Source organism: Helicoverpa zea, chromosome 15 (assembly GCF_022581195.2).
Source record: "Helicoverpa zea isolate HzStark_Cry1AcR chromosome 15, ilHelZeax1.1, whole genome shotgun sequence".
In the NCBI taxonomy this organism is placed as follows: domain Eukaryota; kingdom Metazoa; phylum Arthropoda; class Insecta; order Lepidoptera; family Noctuidae; genus Helicoverpa; species Helicoverpa zea.
The window spans coordinates 5,758,234-5,773,245 of NC_061466.1; the positions used below are offsets into that span (position 1 = coordinate 5,758,234).

At 41.1% G+C, this 15,012-nt stretch overlaps 1 protein-coding gene across 3 annotated transcripts in view; it reads left to right on the forward strand.

Annotated features, from left to right (window-relative positions):
• Positions 1-15,012, forward strand: part of LOC124636776 (small conductance calcium-activated potassium channel protein) — a 255,271-nt gene that overhangs the window by 107,568 nt on the left and 132,691 nt on the right. For all 3 annotated transcript variants that reach the window (XM_047172914.1, XM_047172915.1, XM_047172917.1), the window contains exon 3: positions 3,610-4,353. In XM_047172914.1, coding sequence (XP_047028870.1) covers positions 3,616-4,353 — 738 coding nt within the window. In that variant the 5' untranslated portion in view covers positions 3,610-3,615. The remainder of the gene's footprint in view (positions 1-3,609; positions 4,354-15,012) is intronic.

Consider the following 15,012-nt stretch of genomic DNA (forward strand, 5'->3'; position numbering starts at 1 on the left):
CAAGACGCTGCGCTCACAGCAGAGCGCATGCCTGCGGCTCATCGCGCAAGCTCCTCGCTATGTGAGGAACGACGTCCTCCAGCGGGACCTTAAGATGGAGAGCCTGGACGAGTTCGTGCGCCGGCTCAGCGAGGGCATGTTCGCGCGTGCAGACGCATCTGCTTGGCTTCACGTCAAGCACCTGGCGCCCTTGCACGCGCGCCCGCCCGACGCTAAGGCCTTACCGCGCGACCTCCTGCCGGACGTGCCGCCACCACCGGACTGACGACACCCGAGCTGGCTGCACCCATCTACACGCAGCCAGCTCACACAACAGACACTCCACACACACGATATACACTCGGCGAGCGTCGTGTGCTAGGTTAATATAGGCATGACGCAACCCGCCACACAATCACGACTCCACAACATTGTACTCACGCAATACCGTGTCGCGCAAGCGCGCACACGGTGGCGCACACACTGAGCGGCGGTACACACACATACAAGCCGCTCATACATACATAATCGGCCCGTCGGCTGGAGCGTGACCGGCTAGCTCTGGAAGCGTTACAGTCGCGGGTCTAGCATACCCGTTGTGCAGGGGCGTAGAGCCGGCGTCTCTGTCGCTGGTCGTCACCCGCCGGGCCTCCCCCGGGTAACCGGGGGTCTCACCTGGCGAGGACTGACCGCCGAGATGCCGTGAAGAAGCGGCAATGTGCTGCCGCCAGCGCACCTGCAAACAAACACACGACATATTAACACATAGGGCAGCGTCGCACAAACGCTGTCCTAACCTGCCGCGCCTATACCGGCAATCCAAAGACCTGCCCGTAGTAACGGGCAGCGATTGGACCCCGCGGGAAAGGGGCGTAGCCCCGTGGCCCGCCAGCCGCGCCCCCTTGCGGGGGCGCAGCGACAACCCGAGACCATGTGATAGCGTCATCTACCTATGAAATAAATCTCTTTTATTCTAAAAGATATTCGATTAAAAAATTCGACAATTTCGAATTTTTTTAGGTAAAAAAAAATATTGTTTACGTGCTACTTTAGGTGTACATATTTAGTTTGTTATATATTGAGTTAGTTGCATGTCAGTTAATTTAATTTGTTATACCTATACTTAGAGAAGAAAGAGACCTACAAAAAATAAATTAGATCCCACCAAAAACATTAAATGTAAAAAAAAGCCAATCCTCTACGCAATTCCTCCACCGTAAAAAGTTTTGAGATCGCATAGAAGCCAAGTCCTGTTCTACTTTATTTGTAATAATAAATCAATATTTTGTGACTATATCAATAGTTTTGTTCACATTACAATAATACTGTCTTGGCCATGAGCACAAGTTAAAAGTCGCTCCTTGTAAGAATGTGTAAATACCATTGAATTGATAAATTCTATATGGACAGGATTTTACGATTGGACTGATTATGGACTTGTTGGAATTTGAGATCACCATGCACTAAACATGCGCCATAGTACATGTGCAGTTCATTGATGTTGGATGATACTGACTGTCGGTAATTTAGTAACAATTGAATAAACTAAAAGTATTTAATTCTGTGATATTAAACTTCATATTTGACTTTCACCTCTCCAAGATATGCTGTATTATATTTGTAGTTTATTGTGCTCATGGCCAAGTCAATATTATTGTAAAGTGAACGAAACTATTGATATAGTCACAAAATATTGATTTATTATAACAAATAAAGTAGAACAGGACTTGGCTTCTATGCGATCTCAAAACTTTTTACGGTGGAGGAATTGCGTAGAGGATTGGCTTTTTTTTACATTTAATGTTTTTGGTGGGATAATTGTTATCTAGAACTTTTCCAAAAAAAAAATATCATGTTAATAAGTAATTATTTTGTTTATCGAGTTCAGGTTTTTCGTTTGAATAATTTGGTTTTGAGAAGTTCAATGCAAAAGTGGAAAACATAGAAAAGCTTCTGACATTAAACTACACAAAAAACTGTAAGAATTTTCACTGTACATGAAATATTTTTATTGAGCCTAAGTACCTATGGACGTCTGACATTGTTCTTTAAGTCTATTTGAATTGTTAAAAAATAAACTATGAAAAGTTTAGCTTTTAAGAATAAAGGTATGGACTTTAAGGACCTTGTACCCCAAAATCGGTGGCCGTCTATTTTTTGATATTTTTTTTATTATTTTTGAATTTAATATTAAAAATGTAGAAAATATGTTGTGAAAAAAATAAATGAACTACACAAGGTACGGAAACTAAAAGCGATACCTTCTCGTATTAACCTAATACAGTCTTTCTTTAACTTTGTTTTAGTTCTATCGGATCTACGTGGATATAAATAACACCGAACTCAACTATCTCAAGTAACCTAATAGAAAAGTTAGTTTATCAAAGTTTCAGCCTAAAAGTAAAATGCATAGTGACAAGTAGTTTTCGAGGAAGGGACGCACTTCTAACTAGTAGTTTGATATTTTTTTCCTCAATCGTCTCTAGAAGGTAACTACAGAGTTTTCTTAAATACACTGCAAGTTTCCTCACGTGTAGTTTCGACAGAAGTATTGTATGGGTAGTGTTTATGAATATAAGTTAAAGTCAAGGATCAAATTCAAATCTTGGTTACATGACCAGCAGTTTTTTAAAGGTAGAATATTTATTATTATAATAAAATCACTTTACTTTTACATTTTTTAAGATTATTATCGCAGTTAGAATGAAAACGTTAACTTTTAAAAATGTCGTATGCGCATCGTATATGCTCCCCGTATGGCACTTAAGACATTATTATACCAACCATCTATGTGGGTGGACCTTAATAACGCCCGCTTTAGTACATACGAGTATGTATCGTGTTTGTTAAATGTCATGTCAAAGGTTTCATATGACTGACATTTACGATTCAGATTGCTTTGATTAAAACAAGTTGATCAGTAGAAACGCGAAATTGTAATAAAATAAATGAATGCAGATATTTAGGTTTAAATAAAAATGTCAGAGAGCTACGTGACATTTGAATTTTTATGATAAACTTGGTTAACAATTAGGATTGAAACGTAGGTTGTAATGATAACATATCTAAATATGTAGTTTTTTCTTGAGTATATATAAAAAACACAAAGCAAAAATACTTCTTTTTGCTTTGTATTTCCATCTGTTTTCTCTTATAACTTAGTAAAAATTATGTAGTAGTAGTATATTAAAAAGAAAACATATTTCTAATCTACATCGCTCACAAAAATATCCTTATTCCCTTACGTTGTAATAAAGTTAACTACTTACATACACCCAAATTCTCATATACCTGCGAGCCTCCTTCGATCACGAGAAATCAATTTCATAGCAGTGATTTGGTCGACATTGATAGTTATAATGTTTTATTAACCCAATTTAGGTTAATATGAAAACGATAAATCGTTTATGACTGGCGGATTATTGGTACGTCGGCCATCAAGACGTAATCCTCTCCTGATATTAATTCCCGTTCTATATTCTTCATAAATAATACCTCAGAAAGACGCCTGTCAGTTATTATTTTGGGCGATTAATGATATTTTCCCGGCGGGATATTTATAGTACATAAATAATAATCCTGAAGTAAGTTTTACTCGGCAGATCATTAATTAACTTTTTTTTGTTACAGATAAAAATGTCGGCGCCTACAACAGACAGTACCGAAGCTATCACCAACTCCGGCTACGGCAGCAGCGATGAGACTGCTAGTCTACTCGTCACCGGTCCAGCAGTCACCGTCATCGTCCCAGCAGAAAACAGAACAGTCAAACCAGTTCTGCAAAGACAAGACTGCACCACACACCTTCGCCCACAACTATCCGGCGGACCAGGCAGCGAGGAAAGTGCCACATCCATTAGAATGGAAGAGAGCACCGCAAGAAGTGTCCCAGATATTGAGTTACAGTGCCGAGAGCCGGCAGACCGACCTCAGACACTCGTGTCCCCCGTAGCGACGTGCTCGCACAGAGGGTCAGTGACCACGTGTCAATTAGTTCCACAAACGTACTCGAGATGTCGCGTGTGCGAGCGGCGGCAGTCGACGGCACCAATATCAGCCTTACAACTAGCGCGCTCTGTGTCGCGAGAGAGCGTTCGCTCGGCGGTACACTACCCTTGTGGGTGCAGTTCGCTCCACGCCGTCAGTACGTGCCCCGTCATACAACCCCCAGCCTTACTGTTGCCTACAACTAGTACGAGGATTATCCGCCAGAGCTCGCAGCCCGAGTCTAGCGCATGCGCGGCGCACTGCCCTCATCACGCTCACCACCACCCCAGCGCCTCCCTGCGGCAGTTGCGAGAACCCGGCGATGGCATCGCTGGGATTGCCGCGGACTCGCTGCGAATCAACGGGGGTATGCGCCCTTTCAAACAGGTAGGTTCCACGATCGGTAGGTGGCGCTACTATTTTAAGAATCATACATCGTAGAATTTTTCGTTATTAGCGTTAAGGCTGTTAGGTGCGATCGAATTACTCATAGTTAGGCGCTTTTAAAAATGTTTTTCTGCACAACGGTAAACGCAGCCTGCGGTAGAAATTACGATAGGTACTTGTTAAACCCTGCAGCGTAAAAAATAAAGTAGGTAGGTATAAACAAACCCGTTTTCCTTATTTGTTTAGTACTTGAACCAACAATTTCCGCAAATGCTTTGCGAAAATGTTGCAACTAAAAATATTTTTATACTTAGAGCAAATGATTTTCCACAAAAATAAGGTCAAATGATGAGGTTAAAGGCCATCTAATTTGAAAGGATCTTCAAAAAAAGTACTGTCGTAATACGAAATGGCTTTGCATAACCAAAAACTGAGTGATAGTTTGGACGATACTTTTATTATTTTTTTATAACGATAAAGTTAAAACAAGAGAATTAATTCAAAATGTAAATAGCTAATATATCGTAGAAAGCTTTTTAAGAAATTAGTTTCGCAATATTTGGTGTAAAGCTGTAACGCTCATCACAGAACAAATGTAAAATGACAAAAGAAAAGGTAGAGCGTAGAAGTCATTACTTTGTCAAGCAATAAGACTTTGACAGAATGTTCCACCGTTGTGAAACCGTCTTTGCCAACTGTTTCAACGAGATGAGCCTTTTCTTAATGTCTGCCTTTGAAACTCACGGCCATTTAACTCTTTCCGACGACACTTAGAAACGTTGTAACACTCTTTCTGAGCTCTCAAGACAATTGCGAGATTAGAATTAGCAAAAAGCCATGTAAGAAACTACATCATCTTGATGTTATACATAGTATGTATCGGTGTTTGTAGTAAGAAGTAATTGTGTGTGTAGGATCATTTAGTGTGAATATGAGTATTTTGACGGATCATAAATCACCATTTCCATAGATCGGTTTATTCCTCGAGAGTCTTATCCTGGCTTAATGTAAAACGCAATGCAGTTGGCGTGTAAGTGCTGTGTAAGGGTCTTGAGACGGGTTTTCCCTTCTAACCAAATCAAATCAAATTAGTCGTTTGATTTGATTTCTGTTTTTAACCTGCAGGGGCTGCTCCTCTGTCCACAAACCCTGTCGCAGACGCGCCGAGCCCGGCTGAGACGTGCATTCACTGAAGCCACGGGGGATACTGTTAACTACGTTAAAACGGTGGGCTTCAACCTATTGGATTATGCACCGTCGAATACCGCTGTCGACTGTACAATGTCCCCTATATCAACATTTCCCAACCTGTATACAAATTGAAGATAGTAATAGAGGAAACCAAATAGTATCCCACACTTAGCCAACACGAGGTTTAGCAGCAAAAAAGCACTAGCATTTAGATTTTTTAAATAGATTGCAACGCAAAATTAGAAGCATAGCATGTTAGAATATAAGCCACGACACGAATGAGAAGCCAAAACATTTAAGCAGCAAATGAACATTAGTTTTAGAATGACCTACACCGCCAAGTCACGACCCACGTCAGGTTGTACAGTCGAAAAGCAGGTATCTGTGGATTTATCACCAAAGTAATTTGTTAGTTGGCGAATGTGTCGTCCTATAGCTTCGTCTAATGACCACCGTTAGCCACCCCCCCACGCCCCTGACATCTTACCCTGGCACCAAAATTGCTTGTCACGAACAAATCGTTTTCTGTTCATCACTTTGTTCAAGCAAAAATGTCATCGTATCATCGAGCACATTTATTCGAAACTTGACAAATTGGCTTAGAAAGTCGAGTCTTGGAGCACATAAAGGAAGGTACTTTTATGACATCATTATGTTTTTTCACCTCGATCATGATTTGCTGTTTGGTGGAATCATTTTGGAAATTCCAGAAGTTAACGAAAACGTTTTGTCATCGCTTTGGGAACCCATTACTCAAGCAAAATACACAGCACCTACACAATCATTAGCCATCCTTTCATTCGCATTGTATTGATGGATATAGGTAGCGCTATGCACTTTAGATCGATGATTAGATTGCACAGAAATGTCGCTTTTCGATACATATTTAGATGAAGTTTTATTTTTGTTGCCATTGAGTATTAGATTATGTTAGGTTATCGATTATGTCGGTATTAGTTGAGAGTGTTTTTTGTTGAGTAATCATTAAGTTTTTTAGAGATACAATAACATGAAGGAGAACTGAAAAATATCCTGTTTCTTAGGTTATAATTGTCATGAAATAAGAGCACGTTGTTTCTACGAATTTTTGATTTATGTGTCAATATACAATTCTCAGTAACATTTCACAAAGATGCTTAAAGCAAACAATGGACCTGAATAATGACTCGTTACTGTGAACACAGTAATCCAACAAACGTCACGGTTAAATAAAAACGAAGAAGTATTAATACGGCAAAAATTTACAATATTCGGAGTAATAAAAGGAGTCTGCATGCAAAGTAAGTCACCGTGATATTGGAGATTATTCTACATCAAGGCGCCATCAATTTTATTGAGAGACGTTAAAGCGTTCCCACCTGACGGCTGTGGGGACTTCGTTTTCGTACCCTCCAGGTCGTTCTCATGTATAATACTTTCAGAATTTTTATGAGTCCATCAACAATATTCAAGGTCAAACATTCGTTTCTAGATTTACTAAGTGGATTAACTTGAATATGCCTTAATGTGCTTGGTAATGAACAGTTGCGATACAATTTGGCACTAAACCAGACATTTGGTCTAACTTCGTGTAATCACTTAAGTGGAGCAAATTGGACACCAAATCTGCTGTCTGAAAAGGTATATTTGTAGTGACAGTGACGGCATAATTAGATAATTTGCTCAAATCTGACTGTTTGTCTATTAGCGGTTGTGTTTGGCACTGCTTTATTCGATTTGTTTGGTACGGTGCTATTTCCCGTTTGGGATAAAACAATAGAACGACGAAAATTATGTTTGAGGAAAAACGTAACATGAGTAGCAGTAGGAAGAATAACACAGTTAACCAATAAACCTAAAGTGAACTTGATTAGTCCACTACCAAAATGCCTTCAACAAGTTTCTGCATGTTATATCGAAATACGAAAATGCTAACATTTTCCTTAATGGAAGCTATTATCGTGGAAGTACCGACTAACAAGTGGATTGGTTCGCGGTTCAATTACAATTCTTACTGTGCGTAGGCTTATAACTGGCGGTGATATAAAAGACAGCTTAGTTTATGACGTTTTTATTTTTCAGAGATCATTATGTGTGCTTATACACTTTCGTTCCACGCATATTGTCTGTAAAACTGATACGAAACACGTTAAGCAATTAATTGTTCCAATAATAAAATAAGTCATGAAGATTTTAAGAATTGGTCATGTTACAAAAGTTTAAAACACAAATTTTCGTTCAACGTTTGTCATTGTCTATTTGAATTCCACAACATTTGCATATAATATTTAAAGGCTGTAACTATTTCACTATACGAGAACACGCCTATTGTTCTTGCTTTATTGTCCAAGTGTTGGAACAGTACACAATTAATTTTAATGTTCCACTGTATGCTCCAATTTATATCTGGTGGAAACGCCAGCTTTTGGTAGACCTATAGTTACAATCTCACAGCAGCCAAGCTCCAGTAATTGGCACTATTCCTACGATATCTTGCCAAATAGGCATTTTGAGTATGATTTATTAGTACAACATCGGTTTTGCTAAAGGGTGCGTTCTTTTGTTTTGTGTTTAAATTGATAGAATATGCAGAAGGATTGTCACAGTCAATGACTTAACGGCGACGCTTTGACCACGTACCTACTACGTACGTGTTAGTGGAGTCAAGTTTTGACTATTTGAAAGGTTTCTATATGGCAAAGTTCCTATGAGTCATTTGCAGCATTTGATAATATGAAAAAAGCTACTTTCCAGTTGCTGCAATAGTAGTTCCATGTGCAAAGTGCCTTCGATGCATGAACAATAATTGAACAGGATAACGACCAATGATAGTGGTGACATAAATTACATAAGGTCATATAAGCCAGTGAAAATTGGCAGTTCACATGAAAACAATTTTATGGTGCCAATTATTTCACCCAATTGAATTTCACTTAGTACGGTTTAATTTTAAATGGGAAATTGTTTTAACATTTGACAATTGAGTGTACTTTATAGACATGTAATAGTATGAGACTTATTATCTGATGTGTTATGATAGTCACATTTGACGAGTTGTATTTTATATAGAAACGTATATAACAATAAGTTGTATATCTAATCAAGTCTTGGAATTCTGCCACTCTCCATCGAAATGGCCGTCTGGGATCCGCGTTCTATCTGAAAGCCCCAACAGGGCAATATATTCTGCACTATCCCTATCTAGCTTCAGGGGATTTTTCAGCTGAACTTTTTAAACGATTTTATCTATCATGTATCAACCGCTTCATTTTCGAGGGTCTGCGAGAAATGTTTACCTATTATTTTCCCGACCAAAATTGCAGTGTGGACGTGGAAGTTTTTTATTAAACTTAAAGCTAAATTGCACTTAAATTTAAGTAAAGATTTATTAGTCTAGATCGTCGGATAATATAGTAGCTACAAACCTTTTGGGATCAAGAAAAATAAACGCGGTAATTTGATTCTTCATTCCCGGACACCCAGGCAGAGATAAGCTATAAAAAATAATAACCTTTAAATCCTAAACCATCTGTGCCCACCATTACGTTTGAATTATAAACCAATTTCTTGTCTGCATTATCCGAACCTTAATGCCACTTTCCTCTTTTGCACAATTGATGTACTTGTGGGGGTAACAGACCTCATGGAATTTCGAATTTGTTTGGACTTTTTTATGAGTTAGTCTCGAGAGGAATTCCAAGCTGGAAGAATATTTACACGGTGGTTTTTCGAATTTTATTTGAAACTTGATATTTTTTTATATAATAAATGTTGACTTATCTCTGCAACGCTGACACTTTTTTCATGTCTGCAACTTTCGTCTAGACATCTTTTGGTAAAAACCATTTAAGTAATGAAATTATTCTTGAGCAATCTTTCTCAAGTCAATTAATTAACCTTCAATGTTATTTTTTTGGTCAATTTATTTTAATTACTAGCCCAGCTTGAACTCGTTCTAGATTATTTGTCTTTCAATAAAAGAAGTCATTGACTTTAATTATAATTATAACCCTACAGAAAAAAATAAACGTTTTAGATTCACTTTCAAGCGTAGTCACTGTCAAGATACTTTGATAAAATGAACTTAGAAAAGTATCATTAATGGATACACTCAGAGACATTTACCGTGTTACCACAAAAACTTTTAAACGTCAGTTTATGCCTTGTCTAAAAAAATGTCAAATTATGACGTTGACATACGGTTCATTTTGCAGCCAAAATTTTATTAGACAAGTGTAAAACAGGGGTTAAAGTTTTTGTAGTAAGGCCATAAATGTTTACTTAAGCCGTTCCTTAGTGCAAAATTTCTATAAGAATCTGTCACTAAAGAGTGACTTAACTAATCATTACATGTCTCTGAGTGCGGGGGTAACTCAATTTGATTTCATCATTTATGCGAATTATTTACATAGTGGACTAGCCAAAATTGATTATCCATATCTACTATATTGGATAGCAATAATGATATATGAATAACTATATTATATTGGAAGTATATTGTCTCAGTCTCAGAAATTTGTCTCAGCTGATCGGCTCTTTATTAACATACACTTCAATATTGGATTATGAGAATGAAATTAGTGGGGTAAGAAAAACTATTGCAAATTAGCTACTCGAAAAGTTATACAATTGGATAGCATTTAAATTATTATTATTTCCATCGTAGTTATTACAGTGTTGTGTATCAATTTCCCTACTATAGATACCTAATTAAAAGTTAAATCCTTTTTAATCCGCTCCCATTTTCAACCATTTAGTTACACTAAATGGCGTTAGTCTGGAAAATCGCATTAAAATCATTGAGCCGTCAGCTATTGCTCCAAATGCATTTTGCATGCAACCGATTGTATGCTGATTAAATTTGGCACCATCCGCTGTGGTGTCGTGGTCAATATGAAGATAATTACACTAGGCCACAGAGTAGCCATGCCCATATGAAACTCAATTGGCCACCAAAGTGGTTTTATTTGACAAGTGAAATTCCACGTTACTTATGTATATGCTTATTTAGGCTGTGCAAGCAGGTAATTTGATTAGGGATTTCGTGTATGGTTCTGAAAAACATAATATTTCATTTTAGGTTGTGATGATTGTGTTTTGTTTATTTGATTTCGAGGTATTAGTACTGTGACGCATTATCATAACTCAAATAATGTTTGCCACAATATTATTATTTCATTCAATGTTGTCAAATATTTGTAGTGATGTTTTTTACATCTTGCGCCATGTGTTCCAAATTGAGTTTACAAACGAGTTCTTAATCCAGCTTTGAATGAAAAGAAGAATTTGAAAATAACGACACATTTTGTGTAAAAAAATCTAATTAGTCTGAGAAAATAAAAAGAATAGCTCCTATAAGCCGGGACCTCGTATTTTTTGTTCCCTCGAGACTCTTCTCTTCTGAGCGTATTATCTAAAAAATACGAAGCAAAAAGAAAAATACTACAATTTCAATGTGAGTAAAAATGAGTTACCATCAAATATTTTGAGGGTGAAATAGTTATATCGAAAAACTTTTGGGCTACACATTTCCGGAGCCTAATAATTTCACTAAATCTGCGCTTAATAATCAGGGAGATATAAAACGAATACATAAGCCAACGATGGAAGGATTTTATCTTAGTGATGCAATTGTTTTTGGGAGAATGGTATAAATGAATAGAAAGCTTTATGATAATAGCACAGACACAGAATTTGGCACTGAGCTTGAATCTTATCCAAAGATCATTACATTTGAGATCATTATGCAAGCTGCTGTCTTAGACAGTGCCGTGGTCTCCGTAATGTCTCGCTCAGATTAATGTACCAAAATGCTAGAGAACCACTTGCCAAATATTGTACCCCAGAGTACAATCAGACGGAATAATATCCAGACTTTTATACTATTAAAGTAAATCCTTTTCTGTTGTGCGCAGACTTATTTGAAATTCGAGCACATTTTCAACTATTTTTCGTTCAATATCAGCGCTTATTTCACAATCTGTGCCGTCTGTGGCAGATGGTATTTCAGCATCCAAATATCGGTGGTCATCCGCGATGACTATGGCATGGTTCCAAATCGCCACAATGGTCCCCCATACAGAGGCTTGTGATATAAATTATGCTTTGGATGCGGTCACACAATACGTTCCATTACATTGAACTAATGTGCTCTGATCGGGAAGCGATATGATCGATTTAACGGGTGAGAAGTATTTTAACAAACAAACATATAAACAATTCAAATCTGTTAACATAACAGTTCGGATGTGTGTTTTGTTTTGTCAAACATTGCTTCGGGATTGTGTTTAGAATTTCAGTTTTAGTCATGTTAACATGGTAATTTATTGCGCAAATTAGTCCTATTAGGTGTTTAGGGCGAATTCAAATCTTTATCGAATGTAACTTTAGAATTGACTTCCTTTGGCAAATGCATTGAAATATTATTATGGATACAAATTGGACAATTGGAACATGTGACAAATAGCAATCATTTTCTCGAAGGTCCAAGCTATTGATATTTCTACATTAACAACGAACATACGATTACTAAAACGCTCTTCAAAAATAATAACAGTGATGTATTATGAAGTGATGATGAAGCATAACACGCGATACCCTTGTGTTGAAGGAGGGACGCCCCGCAGACTCACCATCTGCCTACAGGCCCATTGTGTTGCTGAATGAGGTGGGAAAAATCTTTGAGCGAATCATCGCCGACCGCCTTATTCAGCACATAACCGGAGAGGGGCCGGATCTGGCCAACAACCAGTATGGTTTCCGCAAGGGGCGTTCAACAGTTGACGCGATCATGCGCGTGAGGATCCTGGCGGAGGAAGCAGTCGCCCGGGGCGAGGTGGTCTTGGCGGTGTCGCTCGACATCGCCAACGCGTTCAACACCCTGCCCTGGAATACCATAAAGGAAGCGCTCCGTTATCACGGAGTGCCAGGGTACCTCCGTCGCATAATCGGGGCCTATTTGTCCGAAAGGGCTATCGTGTACCCGGGTCGAGAAGGATGGGGTCGTCGTGAGATGACGTGCGGTGTTCCTCAGGGGTCGGTTCTCGGCCCTCTCCTGTGGAACATTGGATACGATTGGGTCCTGCGCGGTGCGCTTCTCCACGGCGTCAGCGTGATATGCTACGCTGACGACACGCTAGTAACAGCACGTGGGAAGACGTACCGACAGGCGGCCATTCGGGCCACAGCCAGTGTCGCGCAGGTCGTGGGTAGGATCCGGCGTCTTGGCCTCGAGGTGGCCTTGCACAAGTCTGAGGCCCTCTGCTTCCATGGGCCGAGGAAGAAGCCACCTCCGGGGTCTAGCATCGTAGTAGGAGGGGTCACCATCGCTGTCGAATCGACGATGAAATACCTCGGTCTCGTTCTCGACAGTCGGTGGGACTTCGGGCCGCATTTCCAACGTCTCGCTCCCCGATTGTTGGCCGCAGCTTCTGCGCTCTCACGCCTGCTGCCCAACCTCAGGGGACCCAATACCTCCTGCCGGAGGCTCTATATGGGGGTCGTGCGGGCGATGGCGCTCTACGCAGCGCCAGTGTGGGCGAACACCCTGATGGCCCGCAATCTTGCAGTGCTGCGAAGACCTCAGCGAGCGATGGCCATCAGGGTCATAAGGGGATACCGTACGATATCCTTTGAAGCGGCATGCCTCCTAGCCGGATCCCCACCATGGGACCTAGACGGGAAAGTCCTCGCGTCACTCTATACATGGCGCGAGGAAGCAGTGCAGCGGGGTGAGTGCCTCGTGCCTCGACAAGTCGAGGCGCGCAGAGCAGAGCTCCGCCAGGTGTTAATGGTGGAATGGGAGCAGCGACTTGCGCGACCCACGGCAGGGCACGCCGTTGTCGCGGCGGTCAGGCCCGTTATGAAGGAGTGGCTGGAGAGAAGCCACGGCGCCCTCAGCTTCCGCCTGACACAGGTTCTTACCGGACATGGGTGTTTCGGAAAGTTCCTGTGTCGCATAGGCCGGGAGCCCACGCCCAAGTGCCACCACTGTGGGATCTGCAGCGAGGACTCGGCGTTGCACACGTTGGTGGAGTGCCCAGCATGGGCAACGCAGCGCCGTGACCTCGCGGCAGCAGTAGATGCTGCGGGAAGTCTTTCGCTGCCGGCTGTTGTGTCCTGCATGGTCGGCAGCGAAGAAGGGTGGAACGCCGTCGCCTCCTTTTGTGAGGATGTGATGGTTTTAAAGGAGGCGGCGGAAAGGGAGAGAGAAACTGCTTCCTCTCTCCCCGCCCGCAGCAGACGTGGTGGGCGTCGCAGGGTGGCTGATCTCCGGCCACCATAGGGCGCGGCCTGCGGGCGACAGACTAGGGGCGTCTGTCGTCCGATCAGAAACAGGCCTCGAGACGGTGGCGTTGTGTTGCGCGCGCCTCTCTTAGTGGAGTTTGCTGTGGCCGCTGGGTGACGGCCACAGAGGTTGACGGGGCCCGCCTTTGAACATCTGGCGGGTCAATACCTGTCGGGGGTGCGGAAGAATGCTTTGGCGATACCCGTGCCCTCGACAATAGGTAAGGTAGAAGGCAACACTGGGTGGGTTTTTAGCCGGTAAGAGTCCGGCACACCCCCTCCACCGACCCCAGGTGGAGGGAAGTCCATGAGGATTTTCCCCCTGCCAAAAAAAAAAAAAAAAAAAAAAAAAAAAAAAAAAAATACCCTTGTGTTTGTTTACAGTGTAACTTAGCTATTGATTTATGATACAATAACCGGTTACGTATGTGCTGGCTTTATTGATTATTAGATCAAGTTCCACTGTAAAGTCATATCTGTCTTGTTGCTAGCCGATTCTGTTCAAGCACTATTCGTGTCACCTCATCTAGATGTCAAATAAATCTTTTTTTAGGGTTCCGTACCCAAAGAGTAAAACGGGACCCTATTGTTTTCGCTCCTCTGTCCGTCCGTCCGTCCGTCTGTCACCAGGCTGTATCTCATTAACCGTGATAGTTAGAGAGCTGAAATTTTCACAGATGATGTATTTCTGTTGCCGCTATAACAACAAATACTGAAAACTAGAATAAAATAAATATTTTTTTTTTTTTGCTAATTTTTGTTCTTCCGGGGCCTACCACGTCTGCGGTGGCCATCCTGTGGTATCCACTGAGCAACAACATTGGCCCACCTGTCTGGATGCATTCGGCTGACGTGCCCAGCCCAGTCCCATTTTAATTTTGCTGTTTTTTGGCCCACATCGAAGATTCCTGTTTTGGAGCGTATGACGGTATTGCGTACTCGTTCCATCCGCTTGATACCTAAAATACTACGCTCCATTGCTCTTTGGCAAACCTTGAGCTTGGACTTCTGACACTCTGTGAGAGACCAGGTTTGCGCACCGTAGGTTAGGACGGGCAAGATACGTGGTAGGCCCCGGAAGAGGTGGTGTGACGATCTGGTCGCCTACAACCCTGACTGGTAGGAGAACTCTAAAGATCGAGAGGTGTGGAAACAAAATGGGGAGGCCTTTGCCCAGCAGTGGGACAATAAGGGCTAAGAAAA